This window comes from Microcaecilia unicolor, chromosome 1 (genome assembly GCF_901765095.1).
Source record: "Microcaecilia unicolor chromosome 1, aMicUni1.1, whole genome shotgun sequence".
Lineage (NCBI taxonomy): Eukaryota > Metazoa > Chordata > Amphibia > Gymnophiona > Siphonopidae > Microcaecilia > Microcaecilia unicolor.
The window spans coordinates 636045708-636067580 of NC_044031.1; the positions used below are offsets into that span (position 1 = coordinate 636045708).

Consider the following 21873-nt stretch of genomic DNA (forward strand, 5'->3'; position numbering starts at 1 on the left):
ACAATAGCCACTTGGATTCTTGGTGATTTGAGCAAAATGTCCACAGTCAGACTTAGACATAATATCAAAAATACCTCTCCACTTTACTACCTTACCTTGAATATATAGGACATCTGCAAGCCTCAAGGCTATCGAAGTGGTGTACCTTCAGGTACAATAGGTATATTTCTCTTCTTGGAGGGCTCACAATTTAAAATTTAGAAAAATAGAAATAAAAACAGCTGAAGCGGAATTTGTAGCTGAGTCCCTCTGATTTTTAACCCACTGCTCTAAATACTAGGCTACCCTCTGCTCTGCAAGGACCCCTTTGTGGCCAGTTTTTAAGACGGACATTCCTATGTAGCCTTACAGACCTCCATAAGGGCTATTGTGTACAGCCGTGGACAGTGGGTTTTGGTGGGCTCAGCAGACAAGATAAAGTAGCAATGGTGAGATGTGTACCTGGGAGCATGTTTTTGAAGTCCACTAGGGTGCCCCATTTATCTCCTGGGATGTCTGGGAGACCAGCCTACTAAAAATGCTGGCCCCTCCTACATCCCAATGGCTTGATTTTCTCTGTTTTTCACTTGGACCTTTTTTTTTTTTTTTTTTTTGAAAATGGACCAAAAAACAATAACATCCAAAGCATAAAACCTTGTTAGAAACAATATTTTTGAAAACAAAAGATAGACGTTTTTCTTTTTGGAAAATAAACTTCTTTCTTATTCAGATTTTGGACGTTTTTTGCAAAACGTCTAAAGTCAGACTTAGAGGCAGTGCTTTTTTTGTGCCGGTATGTGCTGGTATGGCGTACCGGCACCTTTTTTCTGAGGGCTGGCTCACCTGCTGCCCTCAGCTGCCCGACTTTCCATTCCTTTCCGTGAGGGCGGGATGCTGAGAGGGCAGGGAAGCGATAAGGAGTCGAGCCTACCTGCTTGCTGCTTTCACTGCTGCCGGTTCGCCGCTACGACTTTGGGTAAATAGAAGATTTGCAGGGGGCAGAATGGAAAGTCGGGGAGCTGAGGGCGGGCCAGTGGCGATAGAGTTTGAACAATCTTGGGGGCAGGTGGAGGCTGGGGCAAGTCACTGGACATGGAAGGGAGGAGAGGATAGGGGACAAAAGAGAATCGCTGGACATGGAGGGGAGGGCAGAGGAGAATCGGTGAACATGGATGGGAGGGAAAGATAGGGGCAAAGGAGAATCACTGGACATGGAGGGGAGGGCAGGGGAGAGAGGAGAATCGCTAGACATGGATGGGAGGGAAGGATAGGGGCAAAGGAGAATCGCTAAACATGGATGGGAGGGGAGGGCAGATTCTCATCACTGGACATGGATGGGATGAGAGGGCAGGGGAGAGAGGAGAGTTCCTTCAACTCTCAGTGGTCATTTTGAATCAGCGCCGGGACTGTAGCATTGCAAGGAGAAGAGAATGCAGGGCAGCACTCCGGGCAGGGAAGAGGGGGCTCTTTCCTGCCCCAAAGAAGTCACTAGACCACCAGAGCAGTAGAGTAAGGTAAGGGGAGGGGGATAGGACACCATTAGGGCCGCCCGCCAGCCTACCCGTTTGTCCGGAAATCTAGACAAATGGGCAGGCTGGCAAAACCCGCCCGGTTGCCCGGCCATGTCCTCAAAAAGAGGACATGTCTGGGTAAAACCGGACATATGGTAACCCTATGTCAGCTGCACAATTTTTTTTTAACTCATGCCAATTTAACAAACGTTGCTGCCCAGTGAAAATGAAAATGCTGGTTAACAGAACAAGCAGACCCCATGCAAGCACTGTCCTTCATGGTTCCTAAGCTATAGTTTTTAACTGCACAATTGCACCAGAGGTCCGTGGATTTTAATTCATCTTGTGAACTATCAGGTTTTTAAAACTGGCAATCACAGAGCTTTATTTCTTTCGTTTTTTTTTTTAAGAAATAAAAAAAAGCTTTATAAGGACAGTTCAAGAGGCAGTTGGGACTTCTCATTTGAACTGTCAACAGCACATATCAGAAGCCGTTCCTCTGCCTAATCTGAGCATCGGCACAACAGATGGTCTGCAGCTCTCAGCAGCTCCTGGCCAGGAATTACCGATGGCTCCAGACCTCCTCTTAAATTTTCCACAGAAAAGGTAAGGGCTGCTTGTGTGCATCATTTGTAAAATGGCTGTGCATCACATTTGTATAATTATTAGCTCATTATTTATTTATTTATTTGTTGCATTTGTATTCCACTTTTTCCCACCTATTTGCAGGCTCAGTGTTGCTTACATTATGCCGTAGTGGCAATCACCATTATCGGAATGAGAAATACAGAGTGGTATTGCGTTAAAGTTATAATAACTTTGCATTCCATTTTCAGTAGCTGCTACCGTGACAGGAAAAGAGCCCTCAGAACCCCTTTGTGCATGTCTGGCTGAACTCTGTGCTTGCTAAACCAGCTAGAACCAGTGTAAAAAGCACACTGCTGGCTCGTTAGGTTTTGTGCATCTGGGTCTCAGTAAAAGTTCTCATCAATGAACATAACCAGTATAAGTTTAACCAGAAAGCTTACCTTGTTAGTATTAGGAATTTTCCAGATCACACATATCTGGATAACTTTAACCAGATGGTTCTGAATATCAGCACTATCCAGTTCAGATTTAGCTTTGCTCCTTCCCATAACTTATCAGTTAAGGTTTGTCCAGATATCTCTTTGTTCATATAAAATTTAACTGATTTGTTTGGTGGATAATTTGAAACATAAATTTGTCTCCTAAAGTTACCCAGGAAACCCTTGATACCAGTGTCATGAATACAAAACTGAGCATGAGCTCTTCCGTTAAAAAAAAAAAAAGCAGAATGAGCATCAGTAGTAATGGACTGGAATTATTTGTGAAAGAGATCTAGACATAGAGGAAAGACATAGAACATGACAATCAGTAGGGGTGGATTTAAGAGTACAGCAACTGTAGACAGAGGTGTGGTGGGGTCTAAAGACTGGACAGCAATGAGGAGAGGGGACAATAAAAATCTAATTTGTAGGGACTTTAAGAATTTGCCTTTGTTGCCTATGCCTATGCTATCATAGAATAAAAAAAATAAATATTGCCTGTTAAAAGTTTTTTTTTTTTTTTAATTTCAATATTGTTTTTTCCACACATAAACTGTACTTTTGCTGATGGAATTGGATTGAGCTCACACCTTTCTCAAAAGATCAATGGAAGTTTTTTTTTGTCCATAGAGGACTTGTAACTCAGGGTCCTTTTACTAAGCCATGACAAGAAATGGCCTGTGGTAGTGTGGGCGTGTGTTTTTGGTGTGCACTGGGCCAGTTTTTACCATATCTAGGAAAAAGGCCTTTTTTTCAATGGGCCTGGAAAAGGGCCTGTGATAAAATTGAAACCAGCGTGTGCCTATTTATGGCCTGAGCCCTTGATGCAACCCATTGATCTAGCTTTAAAGGCTCACACTCTACACACTCGGTGACCGGTCAGCACACACCAACTACTGATTAATGTCGGAAATGCCATGCATAGTAGGAAATAAAAAAATAATTTGTCCCGGTGGTATGGACGCACGCCAAATCTGAAATTACTGCCGGGGGGTGCGCTAGCCTGGCGGTAGTCTCATTTTGGTGCACACTGCATGCGTGTAGAGCCTACCACACTTTGTAAAAGGGCCCCTTAGGTTTGTACCTGAAACAATGGAGAGCTAATTTCAATCAACAGTGGGATCTGAACTGGGCTTCCCAGGTTATTAGGCCAACACCCTAAGCATCAGGTGATTTCTCCTTAGAATTATAGATGTCAATTCAGTTACTCAGAATATAACATTTACCTTATAAACCCTCTGACTGAAGTGAAGAATTGTTTCCATATCTTCACCAAGGCTGCTTTTACCTCTTTGTTCCTCAAGCTATAAATCAAGGGGTTTAACATGGGGATCAACACTGAATATAACACTGAAACTACTCTGTCCTGCTCCATAGAGTAACTCGAAGTAGGCCGTAAGTACATGAAAAAAAGGGTCCCATAGAATATCAGCACAACAGTGAAGTGGGAGGTACAAGTGTTGAATGCTTTGCGTCTTCCTTCAGCAGAGCGAATCCTCAGGATGCTGGAGATAATGTAGAAGTAAGAGATTAAGATGGCCATAAAGGTGGTTATGGTATCGAACCCACCAAAAATAAAAAGAGCAAGTTCACAGATAAAAGTGTCTGAGCAACTAAGGTCCAAGAGTGGAGGAACATCACAGAAATAGTGATTAATTACATTGGACCCACAGAAGGATAAGTGGAAAATGCAAATTGTATGTATTAGGGCATTACAAAAGCCACCCACATAAGCTGCACTCAGCATCTGAATGCACAGTCTCCTGCTCATAATGACTGGATAAAGCAATGGGTTACAGATTGCCACATAACGATCATACGCCATCACACCCAGCAGTAAACATTCTGTGGTAACAAAAGATCCATAAAAATACATTTGTAGAGCACAACCAATGAATGAGATGGTCTTCCGCTTTGCCAGAAGTGTTTGCAGGGTTTTGGGAGTAATGGATGAAGAACAACAGATATCTACAAATGACAAGTGAAAGAGGAAAAAGTACATTGGGGTCTGCAGCTGTGCATCCAATCTAGTTACAAGAATGATACCGATATTGCCCAGCAGGGTGGTAATATAGACCAGAAGGAAGAGCACAAAGAGTGGAATCTGGAGCTTTGGATTACGAGTGAGTCCGATGAGAATGAACTCATTCACTGACGTCTGGTTCCCGCCTTCCATTTATTGTTCTGAATGTCTCTGTTGATAGAAGAAATCAGGTCTGAACTACAGAAAAGAAGATTGTCATAATGAAAGCAGCTTATTTTTTTTATTGTCCGTCACAGCATTATAAAAAAAACAGCCTATGTAAAATATTTGCAAAGTCAATAAACAGTTATATATGGAGGATTCATTAATGTTTAAGGGCCCCTTTTACTAAGCGGCGGTAAGCCCAATGCAGGCTTACCGCTCACTAAACAGGAAGTACCGCTGGGCTACCGCAACAACCCGGCAGTACTTCCCACCCCTAGTGTGCCGTCATATCCGGAGCTCTACCCAGGCAGTGCCATATGCTGCCCAGTTACCACCAGGTTAACGCGGGAGCCCTTACTACCACCTCAATGGGTGGCAGTAAGGGTTCCCCCGAAATGTCTGCGCGGCAAGTGCTTTGCTTGCAGCATGGCCATTTCCTACAGGAAAGGGAGACTTCCCTTTTACCTGCTATGGTAAAAGGTGGCCTCGGTCCGTATGAAAACATGCGCTGACACCAATGCAGGCCCCCTTTTGCTGCAGCTTGGTAAAAGGGGTCATAAATGTGGTAGATTAATGAATTAATTAATTAGATTAATGTCCTTAGTTTATGCTGTTATTTATAAAATTGATGCAGTTCAATTTTATAAATAACAGCATAAACTAAGGACATTAAACTAAGGACATTAAAAAAGGTGCCGGTACGCCATACCAGCGCATACCGGCACAAAAAAAGCACTGCCTCTAAGTCTGACTTTAGACGTTTTGCAAAAAACGTCCAAAATCTGAATAAGAAAGTTTATTTTCCAAAAAGAAAAACGTCTATCTTTTGTTTTCAAAATATTGTTTCTAACAAGGTTTTCTGCTTTGGACGTTTTGTTTTTTGGTCCATTAAAAAAAAAAAAAAAAAGGTCCAAGTGAAAAACAGAGAAAATCAAGCCATTGGGATGTAGGAGGGGCCAGCATTTTTAGTAGGCTGGTCTCCCAGACATCCCAGGAGATAAATGGGGCACCCTAGTGGACTTCAAAAACATGCTCCCAGGTGCACATCTCACCATTGCTACTTTTATAGAGATCTTAAAACTGCTGCGGTATGTTTCAGCACTAGCTGTGTAGTTTAGTGATTTTTGGCTGAATCTATGAGTCTATTTAACAGTTTTATGTCTGTGAGTCTATAGTCTTGTTGAGCACTATTCCACCTACATGGGGGATTGTAGATTTGGTACAGCTCCAATTGTGGTAAATGATGCCTTTCCTTTTAATAACTCTTTTATTTTAATTACACATAAAGCATGTTCTTTGACACAGGAGCACTTTCACATATGACCTTTAGATACGTTGCCAGTAGCTTTCACTAGTTCATTGCACATAGTATTATTATTATTATTAACATTTGTATAGCACTACCAGACGCACACAGCGCTGAATGCCTGACACAGAGAGTCCCTGCTCAATAGAGCTTACAATCTAAAAAACACAGACAGACAAGACAACCAAGGGCGAGGAAAGCACTGGGTGAGAAGGAACAAGGATAGGGGAATTGAGTAGTGGTTAGGAGCCAAAAGCAGTGGTGAAAAGGTGGGTTTTCAGCATAGATTTGAAAACTACTACTACTACTACTTAACATTTCTAAAGCGCTACTAGGGTTACGCAGCGCTGTACAATTTTAACATGGAAGGACAGTCCTTGCTCAAGGAGCTTACAATCTAAAAGACAGGTGTAAATCTAGAGACAAGTATACAATCTAAAAGACAAGTGTAGAGTCGATCTGATAGGGCATACTATATTTCTCGAAAGGTTAGGTGCCGAAAGCAGCATTGAAGAGGTGAGTTTTAAGCAGAGAAAACAGGTAGAGATGGAGCTAGGCATACAGGCTATACACTTATGGTTCCACATTTGATAAATAAAAAAAATAGTGCTGATATTTATATTTTTATTGCTGAGATTGTTTTGTTTTTTGTAAGTGTTGCATGACTGTCCATTCTTTTATCTGCATGGTCACATTTATATTCTGCAATTATGCTTGATGTTAGTGTACATAAAACCTTGCCTGGACCCTAAACATTCTATATATTTTTTTGATTTTTGGACTTTATCCCCGGGATGCCATGTATCGCACCTCGATTTTCGCATAGAAATCAAAGTGTATTCCATTACAATGCACATGAGTAGTTAACAAGCTCATCCGAGCTGACAATTGGATGTTAACAAGTGATTGTTATCAGCACTGATTGTCATTTATTAGAATTTACACACACTACTTGCTAAATGTATTCTGTAACATGGTGCTTGTAAATTCTAAGTCCCATAGTTGAAAAGTAGGCATGGTTATGGGAGTGGAATGGGTAGGTTGTGGGTGTTTCTAAAATCTATGCATGTTATTATAGAATTCACCCGCTCTGCACCTAATTTAGGCATCAGGATTTATACCAGGTTATAGTTGGTGTAATTGACCGTGACTAAATTTAGCTGCGCAGAGCAGCACTTGGCATATTCTATAATGTGTGCCTAAATTAAGGTGTACTTTATAGAATACACTTTGATTTCTGTGCGAAATCAATCACGATATAGAACCTAGTGTTATATGCTTTGTTTATGAATTATAAATTTGGTTACTGGTTTTAGTTGTATGCTCTTGAGGCAGTCCTTCTTGGACGAAACATAAGTACATAAGTAATGCCACACTGGGAAAAGACCAAAGGTCCATCTAGCCCAGCATCCTGTCCACGACAGCGGCCAATCCAGGCCAAGGGCACCTGGCAAGCTTCCCAAATGTACAAACATTCTATACATGTTATTCCTGGAATTGTGGATTTTTCCCAAGTCCATTTAGTAGCGGTTTATGGACTTGTCCTTTAGGAAACCGTCTAACCCCTTTTTAAACTCTGCCAAGCTAACCGCCTTCACTACGGTCTCTGGCAACGAATTCCAGAGTTTAATTACGTGTTGGGTGAAGAAATATTTTCTCCGATTTGTTTTAAATTTACTACACTGTAGTTTCATCGCATGCCCCCTAGTCCTAGTATTTTTGGAACGCGTGAACAGACACTTCACATCCACCTGCTCTACTCCACTCATTATTTTATATACCTCTATCATGTCCCCCTCAGCCATCTCTTTTCCAAGCTGAAAACCCCTAGCTGCCCTAGTCTTTCTTCATAGGGAAGTCGTCCCATCCCTGCTATCATTTTCGTTGCCCTTCGCTGCACCATTTCCAATTCTGCTATATCTTTCTTGAGATGCGGCGACCAGAATTGAACACAATACTCAAGGTGCGGTCGCACCATGGAGCGATATAATGGCCTTATAACATCCTCACACCTGTTTTCCATACCTTTCCTAATAACACCCAACATTCTATTCGCTTTCCTAGCCGCAGCAGCACACTGAGCAGAAGGTTTCAGTGTATTATCGACGACGACACCCAGATCCCTTTCTTGGTCCGTAACTCCTAACGTGGAACCTTGCATGACGTAGCTATAATTTGGGTTCTTTTTTCCAAAATGCATCACCTTGCACTCGCTCACATTAAACGTCATCTGCCATTTAGCCGCCCAGTCTCCCAGTCTCGTAAGGTCCTTCTGTAATTTTTCACAGTCCTGTCGCGAGTTAACAACTTTGAATAGCTTTGTGTCATCAGCAAATTTAATTACCTCGCTAGTCACTCCCATCTCTAAATCATTTATAAATATATTAAAAAGCAGCGGTCCTAGCACAGACCCCTGAGGAACCCCACTAACTACCCTTCTCCATTGTGAATACTGCCCATTTAACCCCACTCTCTGTTTCCTATCCTTCAACCAGTTTTTAATCCACAATAGGACTTTTCCTCCTATCCCATGACCCTCCAATTTCCTCTGTAGCCTTTCATGAGGTACCTTGTCAAACGCCTTTTGAAAATCCAGATACACAATATCAACCGGCTCCCCTTTGTCCACATGTTTGTTTACTCCTTCAAAGAATTGAAGTAAATTGGTCATGGACCACATCAGATATAGTTTGTAATAAAGAAGTTTGGAACTTTGTATCTGGATATGTTTTCTTTTGCATCAATTTGAAACTGATCTATACAGCTTCTCTGGTACTTGTTTCAATTTTATTTGTAGCCCTTTCTCAGTCATCATTTATTTTCTATTTCACAGGGCTCACTGGGCTCCACTCAAAATATCTAAACTTCCTAAAGTCAGTGTGTGCTGGTAATTTTCTTCAAGCAATAGAACACTGTTCACATTTTTGTAATTTTTGGGACTCAGTATGGGAGAGATTTTTAAAAATATTTGCTTTTCAACTGCCTCTTCATTGTCATTCTATGTTCCTCAACACTTCAACATTACACAAGGAACAACATAATCTTTTTGATACCATGATTACCTTAGGGGTCCTTTTACAAAGCCGCGGTAAGCCCAACACGAGCTTACCACATGCTAATCTGGAGCTACTGCTGGCCCAATGTGGGCACCGGTGGTAGTTCCAGTCCTTGCGCGTACCATTTCCCATGTTGGGGAAAATGGGATGTAATTTTTAATGCGGTGCTAACCTGGTGGCGCTAATTGGTTACCACCAGGTTCGCATGGAAGCCCTTACTGCCACGCGGTAAGAGCAATCTTACGGCATAGCCATGGCTATTTTCAGCCCTTTTACTAAGGTGTGCTGAAAAATGGCCTGCAGTAGTGTAGGAGTGTGTTTTGGGTGCACGCAAATCCATTTTTCAGCGTGTCTGCAAAAAGTGCCTTTAAAATTTTTTTCCGAAAATGGACATGTGGCAAAATCAAAATTGGTGCATGTCCATTTTGGGTCTGAGACCTTACCGCCAGCCATTGACCTAACGATAAAGTCTCACATGGTAAGCAGGTGGTAATGACCTACATGCGTCAAATGCCACTTGGCGTGCATCTGATACGTGCATCCGAAAATAAAAAATCTTTTTCAGATGCACACCAAAAATGAAATTACCACAAGAGCCATATGGTAGCTGGGCGGTAACTCCATTTTGGCGCATGTTGGGCACACGTAAACACTTTCGTAGCTTAGTAAAAGGGCCCCTAGTTACAGAAACTATTCTATTGCATTGGAAAGACCACATTGAATTCTCCTGTTTGAATAGAAGGTGTCAACTATGTCTATTACAGAAATATGAAGACGTAGCTGCACTGAAAAGGGAAAAGTTAGCTCCTGTTTTAAAAATTGGGTGCTCCTGGATAAATTTTGTAAACCAATATAATTAATGTTACTCGGTTTATCACAATATATTTGTAAATCAGATATACATTTCTCTACTTGACACAATTATTTACCTATAATTTCGTTGTATGCTATGCTCAACAAGTTCATATCAGTTATTTCCATTCTTGTAGGTATTGTTACATGCATTTTTATCTGCAATATGTAAAATATTTTCAACAAAAAAGGAGCGAACAAAAAAAAAAGGATCTATTGTTTTTGTAAAACCTTCATGGGCAGTGATTCCTTTTTTTTGTTACATTTGTACCCTGTGCTTTCCCACTCATGGCAGGCTCAATGTGGCTTATATGGGACAATGGAGAGTTAAGTGACTTGCCCAGAGTCACAAGGAGCTCCCTGTGTCTGAAGTGGAAATTGTGCCTGTGTCTGAAGTGGAAATTGAACTCAGGTCCTCAGGACCAAAGTCCACCACCCTAACCACTAGGCCACTCCTCCACAGTTCTAAGTTATTTGAACACACTCAAAAACATATGACAAACAAAAACACAAGGAAACCAAAGTCTTTGTTTCAATGAGTCTAGAATCAGATCCCAAATAGGATATATCCCTTAACCATTTGCAATAATTGACAGAAGTCTACCTCTGCCATCAACATAAAAAATTTTATTGTGAAATGTTAGGAAAATGGCAGAAGAATATACCAGAAAAACAATTGAAGAAAAAAAAAATCACTCTTTATATTTTTCAATTTTTTCAGAACAGCACAGCTATAAATTTGAGATTATGTAACTCATTTAACTACAATTATATGACGAACATGCTAGAGATTTAGGTTTATTAACTTGATTAACCGTCTAGGGAAAACCATCAAGGTGGAGGAAAAACAACACAACCAAAACTTCAAACTTTGATAAAGAACTCCATAAACATGACAGGAAAGAGAAAGAAAAGATATAAAGCAAATATAGACATATATAAAAATATGACTTATAAGGATCAGTAAAAAGAGTAAAAAATATAAGGGGCCCTTTTATAGAACGGCAGAAAGCCCAATGCCGGCTTACCACTCGCTCTTCTGGGACTACCACTGGCCCAATGCAGCTGCCAGTGATAGCCCTGCTCCAAGCACGCAGTATTTCCAAAGAAAAAGAAACCCCCCCGGAAATGGCTTGCGTGGCAGTAATCGGGCATCGCCGCTCGTTGCCCAGTTACCGCCAGGTTAGCGTGGGAGCTCTTATCTCCACCTCAACGGGTGGCAGTAAGGGTTCCCTTCCACAAGGCCATGCGGTAACAGTTCTCTTACTGCATGGCCATGTGTGTCTGGGTTTTTTTTTACCCACTGTAGTAAAAAGGGCCCAGGCATGCGGGAAAAATGGCTCCCGCCATTAGCGCAGGGCTCTTTTCCCCGCAGCTTTGTAAAAGGACCTGTAAATATATTTTTGTTTCTTCAGATATGTATTTTTATTTATATTTTGCTGACACCTTTTTCAGTAGTAGCTCAAGGTGAGTTATAGGTATTTCTCTGTCCCTGGAGGGCTCACAATCTATTTGTGTACCTGAGGCAATGGAGGGTTAAGTAACTCGCCCAAGATCACAAGAAGCAGCAGTGGGATTTGAACCGGCCACCTCGACAGGTGCTCTAAGTACAAGGCTACTTGATTGTATTTGAAGCCTCTTTTTATATAGAACATAGTATTCCGAAATTTCAATATCCAGGTTGGGACATGCTCACTTCCAGAGACATTTTAGAAAAGGATCTGCCAATGTAGAGGCTTTTCTGAAATCTCTGCATGAGTGTGCATGTGTTTGCCAGCAAGTGAAGTGGAAGCAGCCATTAATATACAAGTGACAAAAATCAGTGGAGTACCCTCAGCAAATTATGCCAACTTGTATGCATGTACAATGCAACTGTAAGTGCTGTACTTATATTTGTAGGTCGACCGTTTTAGAAACCTATGCATGTAAATGCTGCTAATTGAATTCAGAAACTGTAATCTTTCAATTTAGAGGGGGAAATAAACAGTGGAAGACTAAAACACTTTTTTTTATAGACCTGTACGTGGTAGGGAGCAGCTGTAAATCCTCACATGAAAATATTAGGTCATATACCTGCATCCTCTTTATGAAATGGGGAATGCACAGGTAGATTTTTATTGCAATTTTCATATATACGATTCTCAAAAGAGCTCAAGCAAAGGAAACATTTTGAACAGGAAAAAGAATAGCTGTACTATTACAGGAGCACTACAATCCAAATATATCCTCCAGTCCACCACAATAGCGGGAGAAGCCAAATGAGAAAACAAGAAAAGAGAAACAAATCAGAAAGGAAAATATACCAAAATGCACCATTCCCTTTTATTAATCTGGTCCCATGTATTCACAGGTTTAAGTCTAAACTAAAGAAAAAAGTGAAAATGAAGTTTCGATTGAAGAAATAGTTTCAAATGTACAGGATCCATGCAGGAATACTACTACTACTACTAAAAGCATTTGTATAGCGCTACCAGACACACGCAGCGCTGAACATTTGACATAAAGAGACAGTCCCTGCTCAAAGGGCTTACAATCTAGGTAGAACAGACAGACAAGACATTAATGGGCAAGGGAATTAATGGGTAGAGAGGAGGAGGGCGAATGAGTAGTGGTTAGGAGCCAAAGGCAGAAGTGAAAAGGTGAGATTTCAGCATAGATTTAAAAACAGGTAGAGAAGAAGCTAGACGTATGGGTTCAGGAAGACGGTTCTAGGCATAAGGTGCTGCAAGAGAAAAGGAACGAAGTCTGGAGTTAGCGGTGGAGGAGAAGGGGGACGATAAGAGAGATTTGTTCAGAGAGCGGAGTTCACGGGGAGGAATGTGCGGAGAAATGAGAGAGGAGAGGTAATGAGGGGTCATGGAGTGGGTGCACTTAAAGGTCAGTAAGAGGAGTTTGTACTGTATACGGAAGCGGACAAGCTACAGGAATACTGATCCCCTGATCCCTTTCGTTAAAACTCAGCATGTGCTATCTGAATTAGCATGTGCTAAATGCTAAGACTTCCATGGGTATAAAGTGAACTTTGTAGCATTTATTGTGTGCTAATTCTGTCAGTGCACACTAAGCCTTAGTAAAAGGTCCTCAGGTCTCATCAAGTTATACTATGTCATTTTCAGGTGCACAGGAATAGATACAAACTATGGGTGAAGCATAATATTGGCATTAGATATATAATCTATATAATCTATAATTCTAGACTCCATCCTGCATTTTGCAAAGAAATATTTACATGTATTTACTCTTGAATCTAACCCCTCTCACCAATCACCCCAATCAATACAGAATTATGTTCCAAAGAAAGAGACCCTCTTCCTGAACTTTTATATCTTCAGTGTATTTGTGTTTCTATCATATCTCACCTGTCCTGCTTTTCTTTCAATGTATATATATTTTGATCTTTAATGCTATCCTCATATGCTATATGATGAGAAAAAGTGACCATTTCAGTAGCCGCCCGTCTGGACCAACCTCATCTAATTTACATACGTTTGAAGATGTGGTTTCCAGTAGTAAACAGAGTACTCCAGGTCTCAACAGAGACTTATACAGAGGTAGGATCGACACTTTGCTGGCCGTTCCTACCCCTATGTTCCCAACCATTCTTCTGACTTTTGCCATCACCAAAAATACCTGTTTGACTATTTAAAGACTACTAGACAAGATCACTCCCAGGTCTGGTTCTTTTTTTTTTTTTGTGCACAGAAGAATTTCTCTCCCATACTGTACAACGCACAGGGTCTTTTTCAGCATAAGTGTATGACTTCATTAAATCTTAGCTATTTTGTTAGATCTCTCTTCTTGTGATACACACTTTCCAGGGTGTCTCTCCTGTAGCAGATTTTGGTACCCTTCACAAAAAGGCAACCTTTCCTGATTACTTAAGTAGGGGTCCTTTTACTAAGGCAAAAAGTGGCCTATGGTAGTGTGGGTGGGTGTTTTTGGTGTGCGCCGGGCCAGTTTTTACCACATCTGGGAAAAAGGGTTTTTTTTTTTTCAATGGGTCTGGAAAAGGGCCTGTGGTGAAATTGAAACCAGCAAGTGTCTATTTATGGCCTGAGCCCTTAAAGGCACCCATTGATCTAGCGGTAAGGGCTCCTGTACTACATGTGCGGTGACCGGTCGGCGCACACCAACTGCCAATTAATGCCAGAAGCACCGCGCTCAGTAGGAAATGTAAAAATAATTTCTCCCGGCAGTATGGGCACGTGCCAAATCTGGAATTACCACCAGAAAGGTGTGCTAGCCTGGCGGTAGTCTAATTTTGGTGCACATCACACGCATAGAGCCTATCGCACCTTTGTAAAAGGGCCCCTCACTAAAATGATGGAAATAATTGGATCCATTCCCTTCTGCACACTACTAGTGAAACCTCTTTCCTGGCAAGATCTCCATTTTTCACTAGTCACTTTCTACTCAACAAGCTTCTCATCCAGTTAATCTGTATAGGGCCTATACTAAAGCACAAAGAGTATTTATAATCAAAGCAGAATCATATCTAATGCTGTCATCTGATACAGCTTTCTGGTCACTTAGTCAAAGAAATTGATCATTCAGCTTACAAGACCTACCTGTAGCACAGCCAGGTTTGTAAAACTATCAATAGATCTTAGATGCTCTGTTCACGAAATTGTTTTTAGTTTGCATGTTGGTTTATCTAAGACAAAGCCTTGTAAAGTAATCCAAAACAAATAATGTGTTGTTTGAAAAATGAAAATCCAAATTTGACTTCTTTTGACAAATAAAAAGGGTATTTATAATAGTGTAACTATGAACTTAAAGCTTTTAATGATCTGGTGCCTGAATCCTTTGAATGAGTTTATAGTTTCTGCAGTGGGACCTTGAGCATGAGTTTTGGAGTTCATCATAACCCAGAGAATTACACAAGGAAAAGTTAATAATAATTGCAATTATATCTCATTATATTCATTAATTTGCCTAAGTCCTTCAGGACAGAGCTCTATTTATGTGATATTTTGAATTTTGTTTTGTATTCTTTTCAATGTAATGAAACATTGTTAGCAAATTATACATAAGGGATTGAAAATTTCTGCCTGCTCAACTGGGGACAAAATGTTTCTTCCAAAACTTTAGAGAAAGTAACTAAATGTTAGCTCTAGAAAAAAAAAACAGTGGAAAAGACATATCAGGGTAGATATTCCATGAGGTTTAAATAGGCAAGAGAGGCTCCTGCCTACTCATATCCATCAAACATGCCGTCTCCAGATATTCCACATTACAACTCTTTCACAGATAAAAAATATATCCAGCAAAAACTTCTAGTTTAACTCTAAGCTTCAATTGTGAAATATGCTTTTAAAAAAAAATAAAACACACAATTTGTGTTGCTCATATATTTTTCGAAGATCAGAATGGTCTAAATTGTAGTCCCAATAATTTAATCATTGCACACTATTTTACAAAAACCATAGCGAGCATTCACCATGTGTAATTAAACTCTTATTATAAGGCAAAAGCACTTAACTTTAGAGTTCTTTCGAGTCTCGACACAGACCATATTTTGCAATGGAACTTTCTCAAGGAACCCAAATGACAAGTGCTCTGGCTTTGTTGTATCCTTCTTAAGGCAGCTTTTACGTTCTTTACGTGATCATTTGTCCGTGTCCTAAAATTTATGTGGGGAAGACTACTTGACCTCTAAAGACACGTCTGATAGAACGTAAAAGCTGCCTTAAGAGGAAGAAAGAGGAAGCCCCAATGAGTGACCATCCACCTGTGTTGTATCCCTCACAGCTCACTTCATACTTTTGATTTGGGTTCCCAGATATTCAGCAGCACTGTGCACTTAGCATCATTGTAGTCCATTGGCAGAGTTGGGGAGGGACCAGGAGCAGACACTGACCATATTCATAACTGGTGCCTGCATAGATAACCAGGCAGACAGAACGGTAGAAAAGGCAATCCTAATTTTGCTTCCTTAGCTATGTGGGTGCTGGTAGTGAATATTGTCTTGCAATCGTATAACTTCTGTACAGGTTCCCAGACACGACCCTGGCATGGAGCGTCTGAGTTAGATTTGGTCCAAGGTGGTCAATGGTGAGCACATCAATAATTCCATTTCTATAGCAGCCCCACATTCATGTTTCTTGGCTTGCCACACCATTCACAGTTCAAATGTGTTTACAATATCATGAATATAAAAGCTAAGTGGTTTACAATAATAATAAAATAGGATAGGCAAGAGAGATAAAGATTAAGATACAATGAGGGCCTAATATATAGTATTAATAATATAGAGAAAAGTCAGCTTATTCTAAGAAACAGAAGGAAGGGATGTGTTGAAAAGTAGACTCATACAAAAGTGAACACTGCAATCATGTTGTGCTCCAGCAATATAAGATTCGTGGAAATCAATGAGAATCAGCAAAGGGAAGGTTTCAGAAAAAAGTAATGGAGTTGCTGCTGAAGGAAATTTCTAGAAGCCAATGGATTACAGGGTTCGAGGCAGCATGGCTTTACCAAAGGAAAATCTGCCAAATTAATCTGATTGACTTCTTTGACTGGGTGACCAAAGAACTGGATAAAGGACAGTAGGGCAAAGCTTATGTTCCTATGTTCTTATGATATGCGCTAGATGTAATCTACTTGCATTTCAGCAAAGCCTTTGATACAGTCCCTCACAGAAGACTCATGAATAAGCTGAGAGGGCTGAATTTGGGACCCAAAGTGGTAAACTGGATTGGAAACTGGTTAACTGACATGTAACATAGTAACATAGTAGATGACGGCAGAAAAAGACCTGCATGGTCCATCCAGTCTGCCCAACAAGATAAACTCATATGTGTATACCTTACCTTGATTTGTACCTGCCTTTTTCAGGGCACAGACCATACAAGTCTGCCCAGCAGTATTTCCCGCCTCCCAACCACCAGTCCCGCCTCCCATCACCGGCTCTGGCATGGACCGTATAAGTCTGCCCTCCACTATCCTCGCCTCCCAACCACCAACCTCTCTTCCCCCACCTGCTCCGCCATCCAATTTCGGCTAAGCTTCTGAGGATCCATTCCTACTGCACAGGATTCCTTTATGCATATCCCACACATGTTTGAATTCCGTTACCGTTTTCATCTCCACCACCTCCCGCGGGAGGGCATTTCAAACATCCACCACCCTCTCCGTGAAAAAATACTTCCTGACATCTTTTTTGAGTCTGCCCCCCTTCAATCTCATTTCATATCCTCTCGTTCTACCGCCTTCCCATCTCCGGAAAAGATTTTTTTGCGGATTAATACCTTTAAAGTATTTGAACGTCTGTATCATATCACCCCTGTTCCTCCTTTCCTCCAGGGTATACATGTTCAGGTCAGCAAGTCTTTGTTCATACGTCTTGGGACGCAAATCCCATACCATTCTCGTAGCTTTTCTTTGCACCGCTTCCATTTTTTTAACATCTTTCGCAAGGTATGGCCTCCAAAACTGAACACAATACTCCAGGTGGGGCCTCACCAACGACTTGTACAGGGGCATCAACACTTCCTTTCTTCTGCTGATCACACCTCTCTCTATACAGCCTAGCAACCTTCTCTCTATGGCCACCGCCTTGTCACACTGTTTCGTCACCTTCAGATCCTCGGATACTATCACCCCAAGATCCCTCTCCCCCTCAGTACCTATCAGACTCTCACCGCCTAGCACATAAGTCTCTTGTCGGTTTCTACTCCCTAAATGCATCACTTTGCATTTCTTCGCATTGAATTTTAATTGCCAAATCTTAGACCATTCTTCTAGCTTCCTCAGATCCCTTTTCATTCTTTCCACTCCCTCCCGGGTGTCCACTCTGTTGCAAATCTTAGTATCATCCGCAAATAGGCAAACTTTACCTTCTAACCCTTCGGCAATGTCACTCACAAATATATTGAACAGAATTGGCCCCAGCACCGATCCCTGAGGCACTCCACTACTCACCTTTCCCTCCTCTGAGCGAACTCCATTTACCACCACCCTCTGTCGTCTGTCTGTCAACCAGTTCCTAATCCAGTTCACCACTTCGGGACCTATCTTCAGCCCATCTAGTTTATTTAAGAGCCTCCTGTGAGGAACCGTGTCAAAAGCTTTGCTAAAATCTAAGTAGATTACGTCTATAGCACATCGATGATTCAATTCTCCAGTTACCCAATCAAAGAATTCAATGAGATTCGTTTGGCACGATTTCCCTCTGGTAAAACCATGTTGTCTCGGATCTTGCAGCTTGTTGGCTTCTAGGAAATTCACTATCCTTTCCTTCAGCATGGCTTCCATTACTTTTCCAATAACCGAAGTGAGGCTTACCGGCCTGCACTTTCCAGCTTCTTCCCTATCACCACTTTTGTGAAGAGGTACCATCTCCGCCGTTCTCCAGTCCCTCGGAACCTCTCCAGTCTCCAAGGATTTATTAAACAAATCTTTAAGAGGACCCGCCAGGACCTCTCTGAGCTCCCTCTATATTCTGGGGTGGATCCCGTCCGGTCCCATGGCTTTGTCCACCTTTAGCTTTCCAAGTTGTTGATACACACTCTCTTCCGTGAACGGTGCTATATCCATTCCATTCTCAGGTGTACTTTTGCCAGTCCATCTCGGTCCTTCTCCAAGATTTTCTTCAGTGAAAACAGAACAAAACTATCTATTTAGCAAATGTGGCAGAGGGTGGTGGTAAATGGAATCTGCTTGGAGGAAAGGTAGGTGAGCAGTGGAGTGCCTCAGGGGTTGGTGCTGAAGCCAATTCTGTATATTTGTGAGAGACATTGCTGAAGGGTTAGAAGGAAAAGTTTGACTTTTTGCGGATGACATGAAAATAGCCAATACAGTGGATACGTTGGAGGGAATAGAAACCATGAGAAAAGATCTCTAAAAATTAGAAGAATGGTCAAAGGTCTAGAGTTAAAATTTAGTGCTAAGGAGTGCAGAGTGATGCACTTGGGGTGCATAAATTCAAAACAAATGTACCAGATAGGAGGAGAGAAATTGATAAGCATAGCTTAGGTGAGGGACCATGGGGTGATAGTGTCCAAGGATCTCAAGGTGATAAAACAATGTGACAAGGCAGTGGCCACACCCAGAAGGATGCTAGTCTGCATAGAGAGGAGTATAACCAGGAGTTGTTGATGCCCCTGAACAAGTCTTTGGTGAGGCCCCACTTGGAGTTATTGTGTTCAGTTTTGGAGGCTGTATCTTGCTAAGGATGTAAAAAAGACATGAAGCAGTTCAAAGAAAAGCGACAGAAATGATATGGGGTTTGCGTGGCAAGACATAAGAGGAGATACTTGATGACCTGAACATATATACCCAGGAGGAAAGGAGAAACAGGGGTGATGTGATACGGATGTTCAAATATTTAAAGGTATTAATCTGCAAACAAACCTTTTTCAGAGACAAGAAGGTTGCAGAACTAGAGGACTTGAATTGAAGTTGAAGGGGAACCGACTCAGGAATAATGTTAGGAAGTATTGTTTCATTGAGAGGGTGGTAGATACCTGGAATGCCCGCCCGTGGGAGGTGGTAGAGATGAAACAGTAATGGAACTGAAAAATGCATGGGATAAACAAAAAGGAATCCTGGTAAGAAAGAATGGATCCAGAAAAGCTTAGTGGAGATTAGGTGGCAACATCGGTAATTGGGAAGCAAATCCTGCCAAATTAATTTTATTGACTTCTTTGACTGGGTGACCAAAGAACTGGATGAAGGACGTGCACTAGATGTAATCTACTTGGATTTCAGCAAAGTCTTTGATATGGTCCCCCACAGAAGACTCATGAATAAGCTGAAAGGGTTGAACATAGGACCAAAAGTGGTGAACTGGATAGGAAACTGGTTGACCGACAGGTGGCAGAGAGTGGTGGTAAATGGAATCCACTTGGAGGAAAGGAAGGTGAGCAGTGGAGTTCCTCAGGGGTCTGTTTAATATATTTGTGGGAGATATTGCTGAAGGGTTGGAAGGAAAGGTTTGCCTTTTTGCAGATGACATGAAGATAGCCAATAGAGTGGATACCCTGGAGGGAGTAGAATCTTCAAATGTTAGAAGAATGGTTGAGGGTCTGACAGTTAAAATTTAATGCTAAGAAGTGCAGAGTAATGCATTTGGGATGCAGACCCCCAAAAGAGAGATTCCAAATAGGAGGGGAGAGATTAGTAAGCTCGACTCAGGAGAGACACCTTGGGGTGTTGGTGTCCGAGGATCTGAAAGTGAAGAAACAATGTGACAAGGCGACGGCCGTGGCCAGAAGGATGCTAGGCTGCATAGAGAGGGGTATAACCAGCAGAAGAAAGGAGGTGTTGATGCCCCTCTACAGTTGGTGAGGCCCTACTTGGAGTATTGTGTTTAGTTTTAAAGGCCATATCTTGCTAAAGATGTAAAAAAGATTGGAAGTGGTGCAAAGAAAAGCTACAAAAATGGTATGGGATTTGCATTGCAAATGGAGTGGAGGAGTGGCCTAGTGGTTAGAGCACTAGTCTTGCAATCCAGAGGTAGCCAGTTCAATCGGGTATAAGTATAAACTATCACATACTATATAAAATGAATTTATCTTGTTGGGACAGCTGGATGGACTGTGCAGGTCTTTATCTGCCATCATTAACTATGTTAATATGTTACTGTGTTACTATGTGCAGGGCCGTGCCTAGGGTCTCTGGCGCCCTCCTGCAGACTATCAGTTGGCGCCCCCCCCCCCTGAAAATGATCACGCCCCCCCCCCCCCACCCGGTGAAAATGATCGCTCACCACTTGCCACACTGACAGGAATTGTCAGCAATATTCTTAGAAACAAATTGCTATACATTGCAAAATAAGATAGCAGATGTAAATTCTCAAAGTGGACATATTCCAAACGCTAAAATGAAAATAAAATGATTTTTTTCTACCTTTGTTGTCTGGTGACTTTCTTTTTTCGATCATGCTGGCCCAGTATCTGAGTCTGCTGCTATCTGTCCTCTTAACTCCATTTCCAGGGCTTCCTTTCCATTTATTTCTTTACTTTCCTCCTTTCTTCTTCATTTCTTGCTCTATATCCATTTCCAGCAATTTCTTCTCTCTCCCTGGGTCCTGTCCTCCCATCCACGTCCATCCTTGTCCCTCTCTGCCCTTTCCTCCTCCATCCATAGCCAGCAATCCTCCTCTCTCCCCTCCCCTCCATTTCCAGCAATTTGTCCTCTCCCTGGGCCCCCATGTCCATCCTTGTCCCTCTCTGCCCTTCCCTCCTCAATCCATAGCCAGCAATCCTCCTCTCTCCCCTCCCCTCCATTTCCAGCAAATTGTCCTCTCCCTGGGCCCCCATGTCCATCCTTGTCCCTCTCTGTCCTTCCCTGCTGCATCCAAAGCTAGCAATCCTCCTCTCTCCCCTCCCCTTCCAGCAATTTGTCCTCTCCCTGGGCCCTGCTGCTGCCCTCCCATCCATGCCTCTCTGCCCTCCCATCCATGCCCTCCCATCCATGCCTGTCTCTCTGCCCTCCCATCCATGCCTCTCTGCTCTTTCCTCCGCGCCCTGGGGCCTTTAAATCTTTTACTTCCGGTCACAGCAGCATCAGTGAAAGCGGAGCGCTGCCGACGTCTCCCTTCCCTTTGCGCTCTTGGTTCCCTCAGTGTCCGCCTTCTTCTGACATCAGAAGAAGGCGGGACACTGAGGGAACCAATGAGTGCAAGGAAGGGAGATGTCGGCAGTGCTTTCATTGACGCTGCTGCGACCAGGCAAAAGATTTAAAGGCCTCGGCGGCGCGGGGCGAGGGTAAGCACCGCGGCGGCGCCCTCCAGAGGTGGGCGCCCCCCTGTGGTGCTTACCCCGCTTACCGCATCGGCATGGCCCTGACTATGTGCTGGGCAGGCTTCTACTGTCTGTGCCCTAATTGTGGCCAGTGCTGGGCAGACCTTTATGATCTGTGCCATGATCATGGCTGAATAGATTTGGATGGGTTGGACTGGAGCTTTTTA

At 42.2% G+C, this 21873-nt stretch overlaps 1 protein-coding gene across 1 annotated transcript; it reads right to left on the minus strand.

Annotated features, from left to right (window-relative positions):
• Positions 1-1961: 1961 nt before the first annotated feature.
• On the minus strand, positions 1962-4733 carry LOC115460616 (olfactory receptor 1009-like). The gene is made up of 2 exons (XM_030190389.1): positions 3831-4733; positions 1962-2075 (listed from the first exon to the last, which is right to left on the minus strand). The coding sequence occupies exons 1-2, from the start codon at positions 4731-4733 to the stop codon at positions 1962-1964; spliced, it is 1017 nt and encodes a 338-aa protein (XP_030046249.1).
• Positions 4734-21873: the final 17140 nt, after the last annotated feature.